We start from the raw sequence: 24,136 nt of genomic DNA on the forward strand, positions 1-24,136 counted from the left end.
GGTCCTATGTACCAGTCACTATGCTGGTTCTTAAGAGTGTGACAACAAACAGGATACACTGACTTTACTCCCCCTCACCACCCCTCAGTACTGGGAATTGAACCCAGGGGTGCTCAACTACTGAGCTATACCTTTTTATTGTTACTTTGACACAGGGTCTTGCTGAGTTGCCAAGTCTGGCCTCAAACTTGCAATCCTCCTTCCTCAGACTCCTGAGTAGTTGGGAGCACCACTACATCCCGCAGAAAATACTGATTTCTCCCTTCATGAACCACAGCATCATTTTAGTTGTAAAGATGTTAAATTCATTTCTAATTGTGAATGTCATAAGGATTGTGCTTCCAAAGGGTAAAAGTCTTCAACACCTCAAATTATTTGTGGTTTTGCTTCACAGAAATTTTCATTTCTTACATAGTAAATATATTTTTCTTTAACTTTATGGCTTCTAGTTTTTTACATCGTGTCTTTAAAAGCTTTCTCTTGTCAAAATTTACAGCGGGCGGTGAATTGGTGTAAACATTTTTAAAAGACAACATAGCCCTTAGCAGGTTTGGTCCATCCACCTGCTTGAAATTTATCCTGGATATAAAAGAGTATTAATATATTTATATAAGGGCATTTCTTGTATTATGCTAGTAATACTCTTATAATAAACTTATATTAGAGAACCAAAACATCTAGTTTGTAATGAAGCACATATTTTGGCACATTCAGGAAATGACATATATCATGCAACTTCTTAAGAATATTTTTAGGGCTGGGGGTGTAGCTAAGTGCTAGAGGGTGTGCCTTACACATGTTAGACCCTGGGGTTCGATCCTTAACACCACTAAATTAATTTGATTTGTATTTTGATATTGAAAGATGTCTATATAAAATTAAAACAGCAAGCTGAAAAATGTTTTGATTTAATTAAGTTTGTATAATACACGAAAAGTAGAGGGTTAATAAATCATTTATTTATTTTGGTACTGGAGATTAGGTCCATGGGTGATTTACCTTTGAGGTATATCCCCAGCCCTTTTTATTTTTTATTTTGAGACAGGGTCTCACCAGATTGCTGAGTTTGGCCTCGAACTGAAAAATCCTTCTGCCTCTACCTCCTGAATCACTGGGAATACAGGCTCATGTCACTGTTCATGGCAGCAAGTCTTCCAAAGGACTATTTCTGTTGTTTATGCTCTCCTAGAATTAAAATGAATTTTCTTAATAAAAGGTTAGCAGAACCATAATACTTCAACATGAAGAAAATAGCTTTTGCCCACAAACACTGATCAACCTTTATAAATGTAGCATTTCCAAGTATGAATATGGCATATAATAAAACTGTAGCATGACCTGAGGAAATAGGAATTCTTACAGAAGTCTATCTAGTGGCATACAATGTAACTTATTATTTTAGTAGGCTAAAGGAGAAAAATCATGGCACCTTGGTAAGTCTTAAAAAGCCTGTTAATAACACTCAGATTCCCTCTTGAGTTAAAATAGCCAGGCACTCTGGTGCACACCTGCCCTCCCAGCAACTTGGGAGAGTAGGACAGAAGGATCACAAGTTTGAGGCCAGCCTCAGCAACTTATCAAGACCCTATCTCAAAGGAAAAAATTTAAATGGCTGGGGATGTAGCTCAGTGGTAAAGTCACCTGGGTTCAATCCCCAATACAGTACCAACAACTAGGATCAAAGGAAATGACCTTCGCTTACCTTCACTATTAAAGAATATTTGTCAGAAACCCATAAGAGTTCCAGGTTTAAGAGAATGATGTTAAACACATGTAAACCTTCACTTCATACAAATTACGAAAAATATATTCAAAGCACATGTATCACCATGCTTAAAAATGAGGAGAGTTTTGGTGGATGAGGAACTCAGAAGCTTCCACAAGGCAGAAATAAAGGGAAGATCCAGAGTGGCAGAAGGAAAATCAATGCAGGGCAATGGTAGAATATTGAAGATGCTCATTTCCTGGAGTAGATGAAAGGAGAGACCCATAGTAAAAGACCAAAGAGTTGGAAAGTCTCTCTCTACCAGTGCTACATATTGATTGGCAAAGAAGACAACTGCTGTCAAATCAAAATGCTAAGAACAGGAGACAGGACATTTGCCCCCACCCTGTATCACCTGGCAAGCATCACCACTCCCACTGAAAGTAGTACAGGGCAGAGCACCAGCTACTGCCCACCACAGTCCCTTATCCTCAGCAAGTACCCAAGTAGAGGTGAGTTCATAAACTTATCAATCAGAAAAAGTCAACACAGCAAGAGGGAGACATATTTACCACACAGAAATGGTAAACCTGAGTCATCGGGATGAGTACAGCCATCAGAAGAGGAAACAGTGTAAGGCAGTAGTCACAGTAGATATTCCCTTAACTGACTTTTGTAGCATTAGCCAGAATTGAGTTCCATGGGGTGCTAAGTCCTGGCTATTCAAGAACTGTCACCCTCCTTACAGTTGATTTATACATTTATTGAGTTGGTTGTATTCAGGGGAGTCTTATTGCAGTTTCATAAGTTTAGTCAGTATGACATATATTGATGAAATCAGCATAAAAAGAATATTACTCTCTTGAAAAACTAAGTTGAGTGCCTTTTTCCCCCTCTCTAGTTGTCTTGGGGTTGAACCCCAGATGTGGTTCGTGGTAGGCAAACATTCTACCACTGAGCTGTATTCCCCAGTCCTTTTTTATTTTTGGAGACACAGTCTTTCCCAGGCTGGTCTTGAACTTTGAATCCTCCTACCTCAACCCCTTGAGTAGCTGGGATTACAGGTATGCACCACCATACTTGACTCAAGTTGAATGTTTTTCATGACTATCTCTAGTTACTATAGTAAAGATGAATACTGAGTTACAGTTGTACAAGGCAATTACAAAAGATTTGAGGTAGAATATGAAAATTAAGGGTTTTGTATTCAGATTACTTGGCATGGTGTCTTCTTTCACTTTATAGAAGAGCTAGAAGTTCTTATTCTGTCTCCTGGGTGTATCAGGAGATGATGGGAGGGAAACTGAAGAAAATAAGGTGAATTTTCCACAACTGAAAAGTTCAAGTCTTCAGGTTGAAAAGCTTAGGGATAGGGGTGTATTTCAGTGCTTGCCTAACACTTGTCTAAGCATGCCTAAGGCCCTGGAGTCCATCACCAGCACTGCAGAAGGAACCAAATTAGAAAAGCTCAGTAAATGCCAATCAGGATTAAAATACCACTCTAAATTTTGTTCAGTGGGATTATAGAACATGAAAGATTAAGAGAAATAACCAGAATAGTTCTATTTGGGAAGAAAAAGCAATAGACCTGTTCCACAGTACATTATGGGTGCACTGAAATTTTAAAAAGAGCCAAATGCAGAAGACATTTTGTTATTTCTTAATGTGTTGCTGAGGATGGCACCTAGGGCCTCTCCCATGCTAGGTAAGCACTCTACCACTGAGCTACACCCCTAGAAACAGAGACTTTTTGTTGGTGCTGGGGATTGAAACCAGACCTCATGTGTGCTGAGCACTTGTTCTACCACTGAGCTTCACTCTAACCCCCCAGACACAAAAAAACTTGTAGGTGAATGATCATAACACCATTATTCATATTAACCCCAAAGCAGAAATCTGAATGTCCAAATCTTTCTATATAATGGAATATTACTCTACCATAAAAAGAAATACATGTTTTCATGCAGATGAATCTTGAAGACAGGTTAAGTGAAAGAAGCCAGATAAAGGCCTCATAACCTATTCCACACACTTGAAAATGTCCAGAATGGGTAAATACAGTAAAGTAGTGGTTGCAAGGACCTGGGAAGAGGGGAGAGTGGGAAGCAACTGCTAATGGAATAATGCAAGTGTTCTGGAATGAGGTAGTGGTGCTGATGTTCTGACTTGGAATCACACTGTTTTCCCCATTTTTTTCTCAATAGTTATGCATAATTTGGGGATTTTTTACATAGTTTTACATGCACATAGTCTAACAGAATTGTACTCTTTAAGAGAGTGATTTTTGTGGTGTGTGAATCATTTCTATAAAACTGAAATGAAACACACATAGGAGGCAATATTTTAAGAAATTTAGGGCTGGGCGTCTTTAGGAGGTTGCTCAATGGTATATCTCTTGTCTTGCAAGTGCCAGACTGTGGGTTCATCCCCAGCAACCAAAAGAAAAAAATTCTAAATTGACAAATTTTATTTATGAAATACAGTGTGATGTTCATGTGGGTATATTGTGTTGATGTAAGCAAATCAACATACCCATTACACTTTTCTTGTAGTGAGAACATTCACATTTTTTTCTTTTTATTTTAACCCTCAGTACTGGGGGTTGAACCCAGGGACATACTACCACTTAGCTACTGAGCTATATCCCCAGTCCTTTTCTTTTTCTTTTTTTTTTTTTGTCTTTTTCTTTTTGTACTAGGGATGGAACCGAGGGATGCTTAATCACTGATCCATGTCCCCAGTCCTTTTTATATTTTAAATAGGGACAGGGACTTGCTAAGGTGCTTAGGTCCTCGCTAAGTTGCTGAGGCTGGCTTTGAACTCACCATCCTCCTGCCTTCCAAGCCACTGTGATTACAGGCATGCGCCACCATGTCTGGCCCCAGTCCTCTCTCTTTTGAGAGAGTTTTGCTAAATTGCAGAGGCTGGTCTTAAGCTTGTGATCCTGCTGCTTCAGTTTCCTGAGTTGCTGGAATTAATCATATGCCACCAAGCCCTGTTCAGAATGTTTTCTAACCAGTACAGCAGTGCACACCTGCCTTCCAGCAGTCAGGATATTGATAGGAGTATTACTTGAGCTCAGGAGTTGAAAACTGGACTGGCCAACATAGTGGGACTCTATCTCAAACAAACAAAAACCCCACAAAACCTGTTGTCAATTTTCCTGTCCTTTTCCACTGCTGAGCATGGAATCCCGGGGGGGGGGGGGGGGGGGGGGGGTGCTTTATCCCTAACTTACATTGCCAGGTCTTTGGGGTGTTGTTTTTATTTTTTATTTTGAGACATAAAACCATTCTCTTTAAGTTGCCATTCCTCAACTTGTGATCCTCCTACCTCAGCCTCCTGAGTAGCTGGGGTTACAGATGTGCTTCCCTGCACCTAACTCTATTATCAGTTTTCAAGTATGCAATAAATTAACTGCAGCTACCATACTGTCCATTATCTCTGGAACTTCCTCATATCTAACTGACACTTTGTAATTTCTGACTAACATTACACATTTCCTTTCCTCTCCAGCCTTCAGGCTCTGGTAATCATCTTTTATTCCATGTATACCTGAGAGCATGTAGTATTTTTCTTTCTGTTCCTGGATTACTTTACTTGACATGTTTTCCAGGTTTATCCATTTCACAAATGATAAAATTTCTTTCTTTTTCTTTTTCTTTTCTTTTGGTCCTGTGGATTGAACCCAGGACACTTTACTACTGTGTTACATCCCCAGCCATTTTTATTTTTTATTTTTTATTTTTAGATGTAGTCTTGCTAAGTTGTTTAGGGCCTTCCTTGAACTTGGCAATCCTTCTCTCAGCCGCCCAAATCACTGGGATTACAGGCATGCACTATGACACCCAGCTACTCTTTTTAAGACTGAATATCATTCCATCATGTATACATAGCACATTTTTAATCCATTCATTGAAGTATTGAAGCTGAGTACATTATCTTGACTGATGTGAATGTTGCCATGAACATGGGAATGCAGATTATCTCTTCAACATACTGAGTTCCATTTGCTTTGGATATACACTCAGTAGTAGAATGGTTGGATCACTTGGTAGTTGTTTTTTGAGGACTTTGCATACTGTTTTCCATAACAGCTGTATAAATTTACACTCTCACTAAGAATACAGGGTTCCCTTTTCTCCACGTTTGCCAGTACATTTGTCTGCAGATAAAAGCTATTTTAACAGATGTGAAATGATAATTCACTGTGATTTTAATTTGCATTTCCCTAAATGGTGAGCATCTTTTCATAAAGTCGTTCATAATTTGTTTTCTTTAGGGAAATGTCTTTTGGGGGCCTTTTTGTTTTGTTTCCCTTTTTGTGCTGAGGATGAAAACTTACAGCCTGGACCATGCTAGGCAAGAGCTCTAACATTGAGCCACACCCCCAGCCCTACATTTAAATTTGGGTTCTTTTCTTGCTATTAGTTATTGGAGCACACCACTTTTATCCCCCCTCTCCTGAGGTGTGGTGCAGATTTCAGACTGGTGTCAAATTTGTGGGCTCAAGTGATTCTCCTGCTTCTGCCTTCTGAGCAGGTGGGACAACAGGTGCATGCCACCACACTTGGCTGTATAATCTTATACTGATAGGACATTTTGCACTTGATAGGAAACCCAGAATAAAAAACAGAAATTGAAGATGACTGAGCACAGTGACACATGCCTATAATCCCAGCAGCTCAGGAAGCTGAGGCAGGAGGATCATAAATTTGAGACCAGCCTGGGCAGTTTGGCGAGAACTATCTCAAAATAAAAAGGGCTGGAAATATACTCAGTTATATAATGTCCCCTGGCTTCAATCCCCAGCACTACCAAAAAATAAAAATAAAATAAAATAAAAACTGCGCTTGATGGTACATGCCTGTAGTTCCAACTACTCTGCAGACTGAGGCACAGCATCCCTTTAGTCCATGAGTTTGAGACATCCTGGGTAAAATGGTGAGACTGTCTCAAAAAAACAAAACGGAAAGAGCAGAAGAAGAAAAAAAAAAAATTGAGAAGCCAGGCACAGTGGTCACACCTGTAATCCCAGAGACTCCAGGGCTCGAGGTAGGGGGATCACAAGTTTGAGGCAGCCAGTGGGAACTTAGCAAGACTCTTCTCTCCAAATTTGAAACAAAAAAAAGAAAAGGGGGGGCGGGTCACTGGGGATATAGCTCAGTGGTAAAGCACCCCTGGATTCAATCATCAGTACTGGGATTGGGGGAAGAAACAAACCAATTTGACTTCATAACATTAAAATCTTGGGACTGGAGGTGTAATTTGGGTAGTGCTTAGTGTGTACTTGGCACACTTAAGGCCCTGGGTTCTGTCCCCACCACCAAAAAAAGAATAAAAACAAATTTTTAAAAAATATGTATCAAATCACAAAATTTTATGTACCAAATCACAAATGAAAATGTTAGTTTAGCATGTAGACCTTTTGAACCAAAAATTTAACTTTTAGCAAGTGTTTCCTAGGGGAAAAAAAATAGACTAGCATAGATTAAGGATTTTGTCCCATTGTTTAGATAGCAAAAAGTAGCTAAAAATTAACTTAAATGTCAGTAGGAAAATGATAAAAATATGGCATGACCATTTAATGGACTACTAGATCATTTTGAATGGATTTAGGGGAAAAAACTATAATGAATATATTGCTGGGTACAGTGGCCCACAACTGTAATCCCAGGAGGCTGAGGCAGGAAGATGGCAAAATCAAAGCCAGACTCAGTAAGTAAGTGAGGCCCTAAGCAATTTAATGAGACCCCTGTCAAAAAATAAAGAGGACTGGGGATGTGGTACCAAAACAAAACTGTAATGTATTGACTGGGAAAAAAAGCAGTTTCAAGAAAAGAATAGTGTGCCATTTACATATTCAAGAAATTTATCTTTGGGCTGAAAGTGTAGCTCAGCGGTAGAGGGTTTGCCTAGCATGCTTGAGTTCCTAGGTTCAATCCCCAAACACTGCCAAAAAGAAAATAAAAATACATTTTCAAAATCATGAAATTCACAAGGAATTACAGAATGACTTTGCACTTTATTTTAAAATGTTCATTGTCATTTATTAGGGGGAAAAAAACCCTTCTATGTAAAAAGCTTGTCACCATTTATAAAATAAATACTAAACTCTTTGTTTTCTTCTATACTGTTAATGTGTTATTTTTAATATAATTCTTTGGAAAAAAGTAAAGATGGTATCTTATGTAGTTCTTTCCACCAGAATGAATTTGGCTGTAAATTCAGTTATTAATCTAATACTATTTATTGAGCAATTCATTCTTTTTTCTGTGGTTAAGAAATTCCATCTACCTTTGAGTATCTTTCTGGTCCTGATTTGTTCATATACTAGCAGTATTTTGCTTTAATTACTACAGATAATTATAATTTGAGATTATGCACTCATCTTCCCCCTTATTCATCTCTCTCTAATTGTTTTTTTAAAGAGGTTTTTTTTTTTTTTAATTTTTAGTTGTCAGTGGACCTTTATTTTATTTATTTATACAAGGTGCTGAGTATCGAACTCAGTGCCTCACACAGGCTAGGCAAGCACTCTACCACTGAGCCACAACCTCAGCCCATCTCTTAATTGTATTTTAAAATTTTCTAGGAGTTTCTCATTTTTATCCCAACGTGAACTTTGGATTTGTTTTGTAAATTGGAGAAAATAAGTATGGTTTTTGCTTATAGTATTCGCGGAAAATGGCATTCTTAAAATATTGAGTTTTCCTGTCTAAAAACAGAATTGACTTAATGTTTCTTAGTGTTTTGCAACTTTCACTAGTTTTTATACATTCCTTAAGTTTATTCTTAGATACTTCATACCTCTTTACTAATGGAATCTTTCCAAGGTTTGTATTGTATTTTGTTGCAGAACCAAGTGGTTGCATTTCTTTTTCTTTCTTTAAAGAAAGATTCTCACTCCTTTGCCCAGGTTGACCTTGAATTCAGGATTCTCCTGCCTCAGCTTTGCAAGTAGCTAGTACTATAAGGTGTGTGAATAGTGCCCAGCCCAAAGTTATTTTTATAGAGAGAGTAGCAATTAACCTTGTTTTGGAGATGGCAGAGCATAAAAGTTAACAGCCCAGTTTCTCTAATTGCATAACCTACATAAGAATCTTAGTACTACTGTGTGCTAGTTAGGTGTCCTGAAGGTAGTTACTTAATCCCTCTAAGCTTTTTTTTTTTTTTTTTTTTTTTGGGGGGGGGGGGGGGGGGGGAGGTGCTGGGTAGAGTAGGGTAGTGCTGGGTATTGAACCCAGGACCTCATACATGCTAGGCAAGTGCTCTACCATGAGCCACATCCCCAACTCTAGCAGAGTTATCTTGACAAAGAGGATAGTTTTAAGGATTAAATGAGATAAGCAAGTGTTGTCTTATGATAAGTACTTTTAATTATGTTGTTTTACTTCCAGTACCAGTGGGAAAATAGTGGGTGTGTTATCACTGAGACATTGTCATTCTTGTAGGGCCTCTCTACAACATGAGGAATCCATGTTTATCATTTGCAAGTGAAAACAAAAGTACAGATATAACAACTTAAAATCTTCATAATATTACCACCCAGAAATAATATTGTTAATAAAAATGCCTCTTTCCCATGATACTAGTTTGAAATTGGGATTCATATCCCATTTGTACCCTGGCTTTTTGTGGTATTGGGGGCTGAACCCAAGCAGTACTCTGACACTGAGCTACATCCCATTTATTGAGACAAAAGTTTTACTAAATTACCAGGCCTGGCCCTCCTGCCTCAGCCCGAGCCACTGAGATTACAGGCCTGTGCCAGCATGCCTGGCTATCTGGTGTGCCTTTGGTAGAGAAGGCTGCTTTCTTATTTGAGGAGCTACAGTCAATGTGGTGGTTGTTAGAGGCATTTTTTTCTATAAAACCTGTTCTTTAAATGCAGTTTCTCCAGTGTTGGGATTTGTTATCTTCCTTTAGGCCTGTTTTTCCATATAGACACAAGGCTATGCTTAGATCACTATTAAGATATGAAACAGTAAACACTATAAACTATTCTTAGTTTAGAAACCCCAAATTTTTGTTTCCTGAAATGATGAAGCTGGAATGGGACTACCTTCCTGTGTTCAGACTTTGTCTAAAGCCTACACCAGAACCAGGCGAAAGGAAGCATCCTTTTTCGTTTGCTGACTTTTGCTCTTGACAAGCCTTTTAAATTAGGAGCTACTGTGGTGGGTGATTAATAGGAGGAAATACAGGTTTTACACTTCTGTCCCTCTCCCCAAACAAACCCAGCACCCATTCCCAGTACTCTGTTTTGATCTTTCCTGTTTGTTTTGAATTAATGCATAGCGGAGGCAATTCTTAAAAAGTTTTCAAGGGAACTGGGTAGGATATGTGGCTAACATTGTCCTCATTTTTCCCATTTCAACTCAACCTGGTAGCAGTGTATTGCGCTCTCTCTGCTTAGCATCAGTGAACAGTGCTTATTATGCCTCTGCTTTTGTGAGCCTCTAAGCCTTTCTGCAGCTTCTTTGTATTTACTTAGAAATAATGTCCTGGACTGGACATGGTATCACATGTCTATAATCCCAGCTACTTGGGAAGTTGAGACAAAATTGTAAATTGGAGGCTTAGCAGTTTAGAATAAAAATAAATAGGACTGTGGCTTAGTGGGAGAACACCCCTGGGTTCAATCTCTGTATCACCTAAAAATAAATAATGTCCCGGTTTTATTTCCTAGAGCCTTTTTAGGTACATTTCTTCAATGGAACCTTCCGGGAAAGCCATTAAATGCATATATAGGGTTGGGGCGTAGCTCAAGATAGAGTTTATGCCTAGCATATGAGGTCCTGGGTTCCATCCCCAATACCACAAAAAAAGAAAGGAAAAAAAAAAAAAAAAGCGTGGTAGCACACACCTGTACAGCAACTCAGGAGGTTGAGGCAAGAGGATCCCAAGTTCAAGGCCAACCCCAGCAATTCTGCAAGACCCTGTCTGGAAAAAAAACAAAAAGGACTGAGGAGGTAGCTCCATTGTAAAACATCCCTGGGATCAATCTCCAGTACTAAAACACAAAACAAAATAAAACATGTATATATGTGTATGTATATACATACTACTTAAATTGATTTGAAGACTACCCTCAAACTTGCCATCCTCTTGTCTCAGTCTTCTGAGTTGCTGGGATTGCAGGTGTACATCACTGCACTCAGCTAAATTGTGACTTAATTGGGGCAGATTTAACAAGGTGATTTAGACTTTAGATGTAATTTAAAAGTCATAAAAATAGTGTTATATAGGACCATCTGTGGCATAGTTCCAGCCCTAACATTAGCCAGTCTTACTAATATTCCTATTCAGTGTTGATAGTTACTCTTTCAAATAAATCCTGGCTTTGTGTGTGTGCATGTGGTACTGGGGATTGAACCCATGAGTACTTAACCACTAATCCACATCCCCAGCCCTTTTTATTTATTTTGAAACAGGATCTTACTAAGTTGCGTGGGACCTCCCTAAGTTGCTGAGGTTGGCCTTGGAGTTGCAATCCTCCTGCCTCAACCTCTGGAGTCTCTGGGATTACAGGCATGTGCTGCCACCACCCCTGGCACCCCTAGCCCGTTTTATTTATTCTTTTTATGTGTGTGTGCTAGGATCTCCCTCAGTTACCCCAAGGTGACAATGAACTTGCAATCCTGTTGCCTCAGCATTGCAGTGCTGGGGTTGCAGGTATGCACCATCACAACCAACTAGATGTCTTTGGGTTTTTTTGAATCAGGATCTCCCGTGTAACCCAGGGTGTCCCAAACTGGTGGGCTCAAGCAGTCCTTCTGCCTAAGCCTCTAGTAGCTGGAACTATAGGCACATACCATTGTCCCCAACATTTGGATGTTACTCTTAATGAGATAGGATTCATCCCCAAGAGTTATAGAAAGGCATCAATCTTTAGTTTTAGCTAATTCCTCTAACAATTCATTGCTAGTTTAAAAATCCACTGTAAAATGATGCCACAGAATTTTTCTCTAGATTAGAATGGTGATGGCCTAATCTACTGTATTTTGTTTAATAATGTCATAACTTTTAAAAGATTTCCTTATATGGAGTATAATCCTATGTTATAATATAGGCTTAAGTATGTGTTGTGTTATTTATAAGTTAAGTATTGAGAGAAAATGGTTTGTTTTTCCCTCTTAACTTTTCTTTCTTCCTTTATTTAAGGATTCCTAGATGAGGTTATGAAAAAATATGGAAGTTTGGTCCCACTCAGTGAAAAAGATGTCCTTGGAAGATTAAAAGATGTCTTTAATGAAGACTTTTCCAATAGGTATGCCGGTGGTGAAAGTTAAGTCCTTGAAAATAAAATGATTGGCATGTGTGATTTTTCTCTTGAATTAGGAGAAAAAGGGTACTTAATAATGCATTGAGTAGAACTCATGTTTACCTTTTCTTTAAAAATCTTTGTTTCAGAAAACCATTTATCAATAGAGAAATAACAAACTATCGGGCCAGACATCAAAAATGCAACTTTCGCATATTCTACAATAAACATATGCTGGATATGGATGATCTGGCAACCTTGGATGGTCAGAATTGGCTGAATGACCAGGTTAGTATATTGCAGGTTCTCAGTGTAGAAAAGTTGTTGGATGTTGGTCAATAAAATATTATATAGGGACTGGCCTCACACTTACTTTTATTAATCAAATATTCTTTATTCTGTACTAAAGTGACTCATCCATTAATACCAGGATCCCAAGCCTTTATTGTTACAAGTATTCTTGTTATTCAAAATTTTATTTATTGTGCTTGGGTTGTTTTGAATTGTATAGGGTTAGTAAATTGGTTTTACTTTTTATAGGTCATAAATATGTACGGCGAGCTGATAATGGATGCAGTCCCAGACAAAGTAAGCGAAAACTTCCTCTTCAGGAGATTCTTGTATATTAAAAATGAGTAATTTTTTATTTTCAAACTTTAGTTATTTAATAATTCCTTATATATTTTTTTAAAAAGGGCTATATTATGTATATATACATTTATGTATTTATACGTTTACATGAACTTAGGGATATCCTATTACAAAATTTGTTAATATGCATTTTTAATAATTTATGTGTATGTGTGGTACTAGGGATTGAATCCAGGGATGCTTTATCACTGAGCCACATCCTGGCCCTTTTTCTTTTTTACTTTGAGATAAGGTGCTCACTAAGTTGCCAAGGCAGGCTTGGAATGTTTGATCCTCCTGCTTCAGCATGAGAAAGTCACAATGCCAATGTTTTCTTATTTATGTCTAGGTAGATATGTTTATTGATAAGGGGACTTTTTTTGTTTATTGATAAGGGGGACTGAGGAGAAAGATTTATGACTTTGAGGTCAACCTGGGCAACTTGGCAACATCCTGTCTCAAAATGAAGAATAAAAAGGACTGGGGATTCAGCTCAGTGAAAGTGCTCTTGGATTCAGTTCCCAATACCATAAATCAATCAATTAAAGTCTTACCCTCTTTATAAAAATGTAAAATAGTATTCATCTTCACCTTTTTTTTTTTTTTGACTGTCAAACCTGTGGTACTCAATTCACTCAAACCCCATTAGCTCTAAATTCTCTTAAGAGCTTTGTTACATATTAAAACTTTTAAATTCGATAATTTTTTTTTTTTTTTTTCTGAAAACTCAAATACCTGATAAGTAGCAGAACTTTCCAAGTACTTAAATCTCATAACTTAGCTATTCAGGAGGCTGAGGAAGGATACTCTCAAGTTCAAGATCAGCCTGGGCAGGTTAGCAAGACCCTGTCTTAAAAGAAGACTAAAAAGAGCTAGGGATGTGGCTCAGTGGTAGAACACCTCTGGGTTCAGTCCCCAGTCCTGCATAAACAAACAAACAAAAAACTTAAACAGATAAATATAATTAATCTCAGATGCTAGTACCATTTGTCAATGTAGAAAACATTCCACTTAAATAATCATAAATTCATTGTGCATTATAAATTCAAATCATGAAGCTATATTGGATTGTTCTGTGAAATGCTCTTAATCATCAAAAAGTTTAAATCTAAACACATTCAGACTTTTAGCATGAAAGTATTAATTTCAGGAGTTTAATTTATCTTCATTATTTATACATTTAATTCTAAACCTTCATGGACTTAAAAGGACATTTACTAAGGCAGTGGTTCTCAAGATGTGGTCCCCAGACCAGCAGTGTCAGTATCACCTGGGGAAATGCACATTCTTAGATCCCAGCACATACCTATTAAATCAGAAACTGGAATTGGATCCTCACAGGCTTATGTTTTAGCAAGCCCTCCAAATGATTCTGATGAACCGAGTTACAGAGTCACTGCTTTTAGAGATAACTTCACAGGTTCTTTTTTATGCATGTTAAGCTGAATGGTTTTCATTGAATGTGCATCAGAATCACATGGAAGATTTGTAAAACCAGATTGCTAGTTCGTGCTAAAATGTATTAGCTCTGGAATTGGGCTGAGAATTTGGATTTCGAACAAGTTCCCAGGTGATACCAATTCTTCTGGTCTGATGACCACACCCTGAGAACCACACACTAAGGTAACAGTCTTAGCAACTAAAGTGAGTCTGAGTTAGAGCCAGTGCTTCAAGACCGTGGTATGGACTAACTCAAATGAGCCAATACCACTTAATAAGCCAAAATCTGAATCCAAGGAGGTGGGACTTGATACTCTGTATGGCCAGGGTAATTTTGGGTACTAGAAATGATTGTGCTAAGGCCTTCTTGTAAATGTATGGGAGTCTTCAAATCCACATCCTTCAAATGGAGAGTTTTGTAATCCGTTTTAATAAGTTCATGGTATTGGTTACCTCATTTTTTTCAGAGCATATTTCAATTGTTCAGTCTTTTAATTTATTGGAAAGATTTGTCAGTTGACTTCTCTACTTGATTGGATTGGAGTAATCTCATTACTGTCCCACTGACAATAGACCACACCTGAAGGGCATTCTAATGAAAAATTTAAACTGAATTTTCTATAAATCAAGTACTAGATTTCCTATATTTTGATTAGTATTTTAAGAAATTTTTCCTCAGATTTTTGTCTATTTTATGTTGGAATATTTTTATTTAAAAATTTTAAACATATGTATATTTTAATTAGTTTGTGTTCAGATATTTTAAAAATTTCATTTTCCTTTGGAATTAAGTCTGGGCATAGCATAATTTAATCTGGTTGCTTGTATTTGGTGTCTGTTTTAGGTTCATTTCTTCAACAGCTTTTTTCATAGACAGCTGGTAACCAAAGGATATAATGGAGTTAAGAGATGGACTAAAAAGGTATTAAATCTTTTTATTCTAAATTTGAAATGGGGATTAAACTCTTTGAGTGGAAAGGTAATTTTAATGCCAATATGATGTTACTTAGAAACAGACTTTTTGATGTGATAGTTTTTGTTGTTGTTGTTATTGTTTTGTTTTGGTACCAGGGATTGAACCAAGGGTACTCAACTACTGAGTCACATTCCCAGACCCCTTGAGACAGAGTCTCACTTAGTTGCTTAGGGCTTCACTTAGTTGCTGAGGCTTGCTTTGAACTTGTAATCCTCCCGAGCCACTGGAATTATAGGCATGCACTACTGCACCCAGGGATAGTTTCTTTTAATCTCATTGTTTAATTGTGGGATTAAGACAGGAGGATTGCAGCTTCAAGACCAGCCTTGCAACTGAGCAAGGCCTAAGCAATTTAGTGAGACCCTGTTGTTGAAATTAATGGGGGTAGGAGATGGGTCCTGGAAGCCCCAAGAATCCAAATAAACACTCAGAGACTATTTGGCTCTGTCTCCAAGGCAAAAATTTTACTTCTACATGCATAAGGGTGTGCAGCAATCAAAATTGAAATTGGTAAAATTGTCTTTTATCCCTGACATAGGGGTACTTGGCCATTGCACATTGGTCAGGGCTCACTGCACCATCTTGGATGCAAATTACTATTGAGGAAATACTAACTTCAGAAAGACAGCTGGGTTGCCAGAAAATAACAGCCCAGGAAGTTAACTAAAATGAAGTCTCTTTGGTTTGACAGAAAAGACTTGTTTTTCCCTCAAAAAGAAGGACCATTGTCTATTTTATTTACTATAGATTGAATATTCCCTACTCAAGATGCTTGATTTTGAATTTCAGAATTTTTTTCATTTTGGAATATTTTCATATTTATAATGAGATATCTTGGGGATGAGACCCAAGACTAAACAAAAAATTCATTTGTGGCTCATATATACCTTATACACATAATCTGAAGGTTAAGTTTTATGTAGTATTTTTAGTACATATGTGTTTGTTTTAATTCTTTTTTTAAATTATGTTTTTTGCAGTGCTGGGGATTGCACCCAGTGCATTATGCATGCTGGGCAAGTGTTCCACCATTGAGTTACACCCCTAGTCTTTGTGATTGGTTTTAGACTATGACCCATAACATGAGTTCATGTGCAGAATTTTCTACTTGTGGCATCATCATGCTAAAGTATTGTTGAATTTTGTAGCATTTTGGTTTTCAGAACTTTAGATTAGGGATGCTCAACCTATATTTCATTCTTACTAGGATTTTTGTTGTTGTTGTTCTTTTTGTTTTATCTTGTTTTGTTTTGTTTTGTTTTGTTTTCTTAGTGATGCTGAGAATTGAACCCAAGGCCTTATAAATGCTAACTAAAGCAATCCCTTTACCATTGAGCTATACCCCCAGCCCTACATTTTCTTTTGGCCATCTCCCTCAACCCCAGATTTATAAATATAGAAAATGAAAAGCAAAAACACTAGAGTGCTTTGCTTTAAGATCATATAGACTGATAAAAGATTTATTTATAGCATAACATTATCTGATTATGTTATGGGGTGCAACTTAAGAACAGACTGATCACCACTGAGAAGTCCAAATTTGAGAGTCTTTATTAAGCTGGCCAGCTGACTGTCTCACACAATGCCCCAAAAAATGGCTTTTGGGAGAACAGCCCCAACCACAGGTTTGTAGGGGTTCTTAATACCAAAAATCACATTAATCATAAGTGTCTGTTGCTATGATTCAAAATTACACATTAACATGAGATCATCAACAGAGGGAGAAGTGGATCAAAATGACCCTTACGTAGGTACAAACTAAAGAATGGTTACTAACATCCACACAATCACTGTTCACATGGTACATTGTTTAGGAGCAATAGGAATCAAAAGAGAGCAATGTTTCTTTACATAGGAATTATCATTCTGAATTGTTAAATATGTCACACTAAGTAACTGATGATGGGCACAGAGGTGGGGTGTTCAAATGGGAGAAACTTATTTCCTACATAACATGGAGTTTCAGAGCAAAATGGAGTCTGTTTAGTCATTTCCCTTAGAGTCTGGCCTATAACACTCTCATGGAGCCAGATCTGTCAGCCCATCACAATTATCAGAAAGCAAGGAGGAAGACTTAAAAAATTAATTTTTAAAAATCTGACATACTTTAAAATGATATTGTAATTGTTTTAACCCAAGGAATCACTAATAGTCTCAAAAAGTACTTTAAAAAAGAAATTAATTCACTCTTTTATGGATGTTTAATGGAGCATCTTTTATCCAAGATATAACTGGAATTTTGAGTAGAATAGCAACTATTTCTAACTTGTAAAGGATATGTTAGGATTGTAAAGGATGTATTCAGATATAAAGGGTATGTAAATATTACTAAGGATGTTTTCAATTTTAACATCTGAAAGACAAGGTAGTAATAATGATAATAATTAATATTTATTGACAACCTACAATATTCTTCCTAAAATGCACAGTTCTGTGCATTTTTCAAGTACTGTTATTCTCAACAATATCATAAGGTAGGTATTATTGCTTTCTGCATTTTATAGTTGAGGAAATCAAGGCACAAAAGAGGCTAAGAAAATTGCCAAAGTTGTCTAACCAAGAGTGAAAAAGCCACAATTTGAATTTAAACAAACTTGTTTCAGAGCTCATGATATTAACTACTGTACCAAATCCATAGAAAGATGGAAGACTTAGACCCTTTGCTGTTTTCTAATACCATGGTTATTTCCTAAGGTGTTAAGTCTAGGTCAAAATATGCCCAAGAAAATTAGGTTAAATCCAGGCATGGTGGTAACACACCTATAATCCCAGTGACTTGGGTGACTAAGGCAGGATTGTGAATTTGAGGCTAGCCTGGGAAACTTAATGGGACCCCATCTCTAAGTAAAAGTAAAAAGGACTGGGGATATGTAGCTTAGTAGTAGAATGCCTTTGAGTTCAATCCCTGGTATCACAAAAAAAAAAAAAAAAAAAAAAAAAAGACAAGAAAAGAAAAATGTAAGCCATTTGATAAAACAGTTTTAGTGGGTTAAATGAAAAATAATACTTTCTCATTTTTCTTATTGTGTGTTACAGCTTAGTAGTTATAAGCATGGGCTTTAAAAACAAGACCTGGGTTCAAATTCTTGCTCACACTGCCTACTTGTATGTCCTGGGGCAGGTCAGAAGTCAATGGAAGCTGCTGTGTGTCGTTGGTTTTGTGATGACAGCTGCATTTCCTTCTCTTTTCTTTATTAGGTTGATTTGTTTAAAAAGAGTCTTCTGTTGATTCCTATTCACCTAGAAGTCCACTGGTCTCTCATTACTGTGACACTCTCTAATCGAATTATTTCATTTTATGATTCCCAAGGCATTCATTTTAAGTTTTGTGTAGAGGTAAGTTAATATCCTGCCTATTTTTTTCACTTTATTTGTGATTGACCCAGTCCCATCTTAGTTCTAGGTAGAACAGCAAAAGTCAGTACTGTAGAGGAACAGTTTCTATTGTGAAAATCCTCTAAACTGTTGGTAAAGAAAAGAACTATAAGAGGGCTCCTCAGGTGAGAGGCAGCTATTCAAGATCAGGATCCCCTTCTGAGATACATGCCCTAATTTGGTTTTAATTTGGTTTTGTCACCCTACCCGCCCCCCTCTTTTTCCCTTCCCCTTAAAAATGCTTTTTAAATTTTTTTTTTTTTTTTTTTTTTTTTTTTTTTTTTTTTTGAGCCAGTCTTGCTAAGTTGCTGAGGGTCTCACTAAATTGCTGTGGCTGGCCCTGAACTTGTGATCCTACTGCCTCAGCCTCCCAAGTCGCTAAGATTACAGGTGTGCATCACCACTCTCGCATCCCTAGCACTGTTTTTAAAAAAGTTGTAATTATATTGGTTTAGGAATAGACAAATAGATTGGAACAATATGAAGAATGCAGAAAAAACTCATGCATATTTGGAAACTTAGTATATGATGAAGTTGGGAAAAGATAGGCTATTCAGGTAAGACACTGGGAAAATTCACTGTCATTTAGAAAAGTAAAATATAGATCCTTACTTCATACTTACACTAATAAAAACATTTCAAAATGTATAAATGTATTCTTCTGTTATGTAAAACTAATTAGAACAAATAAAACATTTTTTAAAAAGAAACATTTCAGATGAAGTAAATACCTACCTGTAAAACAAAACTAAAAGCATTTGAATAAAATATAAAAGATACTGTGTTCTTAGAATAGGGAATGTTTTCTTACACAGAACCCTCCCCCAAAAAAGAGACATAAGGAATAGTTTGATAAATTTAACCATGTCATAATTTAAAACTTCTGAGCCAAGTGTGGGGGTATGAACCTATAATCACAGCAACTTGGGAGGCTGAAGCAGGAGGATAGCAAGTTCAAGGCCAATCTGGGCAATTTAGCAAGACCCTCTCTCAAAATAAAGTTTAAAAGAAGGGCTGAGGATGTAGTACAATCATAGAGGACTTGGGTAGCATGTACAAGACCATGGGTTCAATCCCCAGTACCACCAAAAACAACAAAATATAGTAGTTCCCTGCATCCTAATGGAGAAAGATCTACAAGACATAGCTAAGTTTTTAAAAGCCAGATGTGCACTGGGTGCAGTGGCACATGCCTATATTCCCAGTGGCTCACGGAGCTGAAGCTGGAGGATTCCAAGTACAAGGCCAGCCTCTGCAGCTTAGTGAGGCCCTAAGCAACTTTGGGAGTCCCTGTCTGCCTCAAAATAAAAAGGGCTGGGGATGTAGCTTAGTGGTAAATTGCCCCTGGGTTAAATCCCCACCTCCACCCACCCCCAAAAAAAGCCAGTTGTGGCAGAATGGTATAATCTGCTTATGGGGAAAATACATTTATGTGTGCATGTATGTTTGTGTATTTATACACACACACACTTGTATGTAATTATGCAAAGACCTATGCACAGTGGCATATACCTGTAATCCTAGCTCTGTAGGAGGCTGAGGGAGGAAGATTGCTTCCAGGAGTTCAATGCCAGTGTGGCTAATATAGGACCCACTTTCTAAAAAAAAATTCATGGAATGGGTGCTTACAATTTTGATTTTAGTAATTACTTTTGGATAAGTGTAGAAAGGAGTAGAACTAATAAAGGAATTTCACCTTATTTGGGTTATTCTAATTTTTATTAACTAAAAATATATATTTATTTAGTTTAAATGTATAAATTTAAAATTTTAAATATATGCAACACATGTTTGTATATATAAATTATTGTATATTTGTTATGATATATAAATATAATATATTTAAATATATTTATATTTAACATTTAATTTAAAAATTAAGTATAAACAAAACTAAGATCAAATTTTCAAAATCTATGTTTGTGGTTTTAAGAAATCCAGAAAAAAAACCTACTGTGGAATCTTCCTGGGCCCAAAGTGCTCTAACTCCAGTACAGAAGAGTCAGTCCAGTATCAGATGTGATTGTGTTTTCCAGTTCACTTTGTTTAATTTCTTTCCCATCTCACATCCTTCACTTGTCAGAGCCTGTCACTGCTGTTTCTTCCCTGGACAAATAGGGAAAAACAAACAAGGAGAGCAGGGGTGTTGTGAAAATCATTTCATCTAGGAAATACTATCCCAGGCCTCTGCTTTGTGTCAGGCACTGACACTGGGGAGTCAGAGAAGGTTTAGACAGTTGCCTTCATGGAGCCAATGATAGTTAAACAGGATTTGTTTATGAAACAGGCTGTTGATTTCTAAGTCAATTCTGGATTATTAAGGCACTTGGTTCTTCTGCACAGTTATTAAAAAATTCATCTTCTCAATTTTTGCCCAAGTCCTGCAGAGGTCCCATTTTTAAGGTCAAATTATAATTGGCTAATAACTTGGCACATTTGGAAAAAGATCCTGAGAGTCAACTTGTTTGGGGTGATAGCTAAAAGTCATTTAAAACCAATCAGAGTCATCTAAGCAGGGGCGGCTAGGCAGTTTTTTTAAGGAGGTGTGAAGGTCATAAAAGTGGCTCTGAAGGAGACTTGGGGGCCTGTATTTCCAAAGAGTTGATGAAAAATGTTATTAAAATTCCCAAATGTGTAGATTCTCTGAGAGCAAGGACTGCAACAGCTTTCTTTATCACTATACCCAGCACTCAACACATTATAAATGTTCAGTCATTGTTGGTGTAGGTGATCATTTTTAAGGGCAAGTCTTTTTTTTGCCTTTATTCTATGTAATTTATTTATACGTTATTCTGAGAACTTTAAGTTACTTGTTTGGAAGAGCAATATGCAGTCATAACCTCTGATGTTACTCTTGATATAGAGAGAAATATGCACAAAGAGGTTGAGGGCATTATGGATATTTTGAAACTTCAGCAGTCTTTATCATGGTAGAAATTTCAGTAGTGGACTTGATCATATTCAGTATTCAGAATGTTCTTGCCATCTTCCAAACTAAGGAATCCATCTACAGCTACATGTTTTTCATTTAGTTTTAGTTAATGATTTCTGCCTTGGGTTTCTTCCTTCTCTTCAGCACTGGCACTGATTAAAACTTTCTTTTCGTCTTGCCAATTTACTGCTGGAAAAGGTGGCTAACCATCTCAATAAATGTTGTAATTAAGTAAACACCAGTGTTCACACTCTTGAGTGCATACCTTGAGCACAGGAGGTCTAAGTCCTCTTTAACAATATGAAAGCTCTGAAATAAAGTTCCAGCTCTAACTCTTTCGTGCACACACTGCCCCATTTTGTGGGGCCACAGTTTCGGCTTCCTTTGCTTCTACCTGCTGTGGGCAGGTTTCATTTTTCACCAACTCATGGAACACAGCATCTGTGTTGTGGTTTCTTTTTAACCAGAATATAAGAAAGTATTTGCTGACTGAAGCCAGAGAAAAAAATAGACCTGAATTTCTTCAGGGTTGGCAGACAGCTGTTACAAAGGTAAGTATGTGATACAAATGAAACTTGGGCATGTCCAGGGGAGGGAATGATCCAAGGGGTGATTGTGTGTAACAGCATTGGAAGACTGCTGACAGAGACCAAGAAGAGCCTGGAGGAGGCTCTAGGGAGGCAACTCAGAATAAGCCTATTTAGTACTTTGTCATCTGGCTACTCAGTTGCCCATTGCTTCCTGTAATCAGGTAACTTGAGTCCTTTCATCCCTGGGACAGTTGCTAATGATATAGTTGCTCTGCTGAAAAACAAATTTTGGTTGGGGGGTTTGGCACTTACCTCTTGCCTCACAGACTTGCTCTTATAGTCTCAGAAATGCTAAATGACTATTTGGGTTCACTATGGGTGCAAGAGCACTGGGCTACTTTTTCAGGCATGTCCCCAGTTCTTTAGTCTGAGGACAATACGGATGCAGCCCTATGTTTGACTTATAGACATTAAAGCTATTTATGGGCCAGAGTGCCTGTCTCTCAATCCTGTCATGAACACCAGTGTCAACAATTTAGTCATTATTTTATTGTTTACAATGTGTTTTTTGTAATGATATCATTTGATCCTTACAACCCAAGAGGTAGATGGTCATTTAAAGATGAACAGCATCTTTATTTTACAGACGAGAAAACTGAAGTGTGACCTTCCGTAAAAGACATCAGAACTATTGGTAGAGGCAGGTCCTTGAACTCAGTTCTGTCTTAATCTTTGACCCAGCATTATAGACAGAGTCTTGAAATAACCTTTAACCCAATCCCAGAGGGATCAACCTTGAACTAAACCACATACTAAATTTTAAAATTAAGCTCAAGTTTTCTGTTTCTAATATTCTAGTACACCAGTTCAAACCAGAACTGAACTTGTAAATTTTCTAAATTTACCCAGCTAGAATTCTAGGTATTCTAAATTTAGCCAATATCTTTCATATTCCTACGTAAGGCAGTTGTTTTAGAAGTTTACTCTTTACCTTCATGATTCTTTCAAAGAATAGGACAGAATTGTGTAATAGGAGATGAAAAGTGAAGACTGCTAAGCAGAATTGTTACCATCTAAGTGTTCAGAGTCCAAGCAAATGTTCTCTGATCCACAGTTCCATCTTTACTTGTCAGAGAACTGACTGCAAAGCTAAGTATCCCTATAGATGTTTTTAAAATAGGGTTTTTATTTCATTTCCCATATTTCCCACATTTTATAAGTTGTGGTTGCCATTTTGATAGCTCTTTTTATGTGGCCAGATGCCTTTATAAAATAAACACGATGATACCAACTGTCTGGACAGACACAGGTTTCCTGTCCCTTGCTCTTTTGTCATAAAATAATGTTTCTTATCTGAAGAGGAGAGGAGTACTTGGTCTTATTTTAATAACCTTTTTGTTTTTCCCCTCAGTGTATTCCACAACAGAAAAATGACAGTGACTGTGGAGTCTTTGTGCTCCAGGTAAAGAAATACTGTTTTTTGGTTTTTTTTTTTTTTTTTTTTTTTTGGTTTTGTTTTGTTATGAATTTACAGTATGTGACATTAGTTTGTTGTGTTCGGAAAGAGAGAAGGCAGTCCCTTTATGTGTATATGGTATTGGGTACAGGTAACAGACTACCTTTCTTCTACCCCCTTTGTTGTTGAGATGCAGTAGTGCATTTTCAGGTGTTATTATTAAGAACTACATCTCAAGCCAAGAATGGAAAATAGAGATCATCCATGTCTTATCAGAGATTAGTAGTGAGATACACTGGAGACTGACTTGGATTTGTTTGTTTCATAGATCATTGGCATTTACAGGATTAACTTAAAAAAATAAAAACAAAAACAACATTGGCAGGCTGGGTATTGTGGTAGATGCCTGTAATTCCAGTGACTGTAGAGGCTGAGTGAGGTGGAAGGACTGGAAGTTTGGGGCCAGCCTGGGCAACTGAACAAGACCTTGTCTCAAAAATATAAAAAGGGTTGGGGATGTAGCTTAATGATAGCTAGCTTCTGGATTCAATCCCCAGTACTGAATAAATAAAATTAATGATTGGGTGTCAAAAACCTGCTAGTTGCCTGCCAGAGTTTTTTGTTTTTGTTTGAGGTACTGGGATTTAACCTAGGAGTGTTTTACCACTAAGCTACATCCTCAGCCACCACCACTACCTCCATTTTTTTCTTTTAATTTTGAGACAGGGTTTCACTAAGTTGCCAAAGCTGACCTTGAACTTTTGATCCTCCTTCTTCAGCCTTCCGAGTTGTTGGGATTACAGGCCTGCTCCACCATGCCCAGAG

General features: G+C 37.3%; 1 protein-coding gene and 1 long non-coding RNA gene across 4 annotated transcripts in view; one reads left to right on the top strand and one right to left on the bottom strand.

Annotated features, from left to right (window-relative positions):
• SENP5 (SUMO specific peptidase 5) overlaps window positions 1-24,136 on the top strand; it is a 42,416-nt gene that overhangs the window by 14,317 nt on the left and 3,963 nt on the right. For 2 of the 3 annotated variants that reach the window (XM_079156205.1, XM_079156206.1), the window contains exons 3-9: window positions 11,873-11,978; window positions 12,122-12,260; window positions 12,513-12,560; window positions 14,887-14,964; window positions 18,217-18,354; window positions 21,793-21,876; window positions 23,267-23,317. In XM_079156205.1, the coding sequence (XP_079012331.1) occupies window positions 11,873-11,978; window positions 12,122-12,260; window positions 12,513-12,560; window positions 14,887-14,964; window positions 18,217-18,354; window positions 21,793-21,876; window positions 23,267-23,317 (644 nt within the window). The remainder of the gene's footprint in view (window positions 1-11,872; window positions 11,979-12,121; window positions 12,261-12,512; window positions 12,561-14,886; window positions 14,965-18,216; window positions 18,355-21,792; window positions 21,877-23,266; window positions 23,318-24,136) is intronic. The other variant, XM_079156207.1, reaches the window with a different exon arrangement.
• On the bottom strand, window positions 9,554-21,786 carry LOC306671086. The gene is made up of 2 exons (XR_013766582.1): window positions 20,348-21,786; window positions 9,554-10,651 (listed from the first exon to the last, which is right to left on the bottom strand). It is a non-coding gene; the product is annotated as an uncharacterized lncRNA (long non-coding RNA).

The sequence above is a fragment of the Sciurus vulgaris genome (genome assembly GCF_902686455.1).
Source record: "Sciurus vulgaris genome assembly, chromosome: 10".
Lineage (NCBI taxonomy): Eukaryota > Metazoa > Chordata > Mammalia > Rodentia > Sciuridae > Sciurus > Sciurus vulgaris.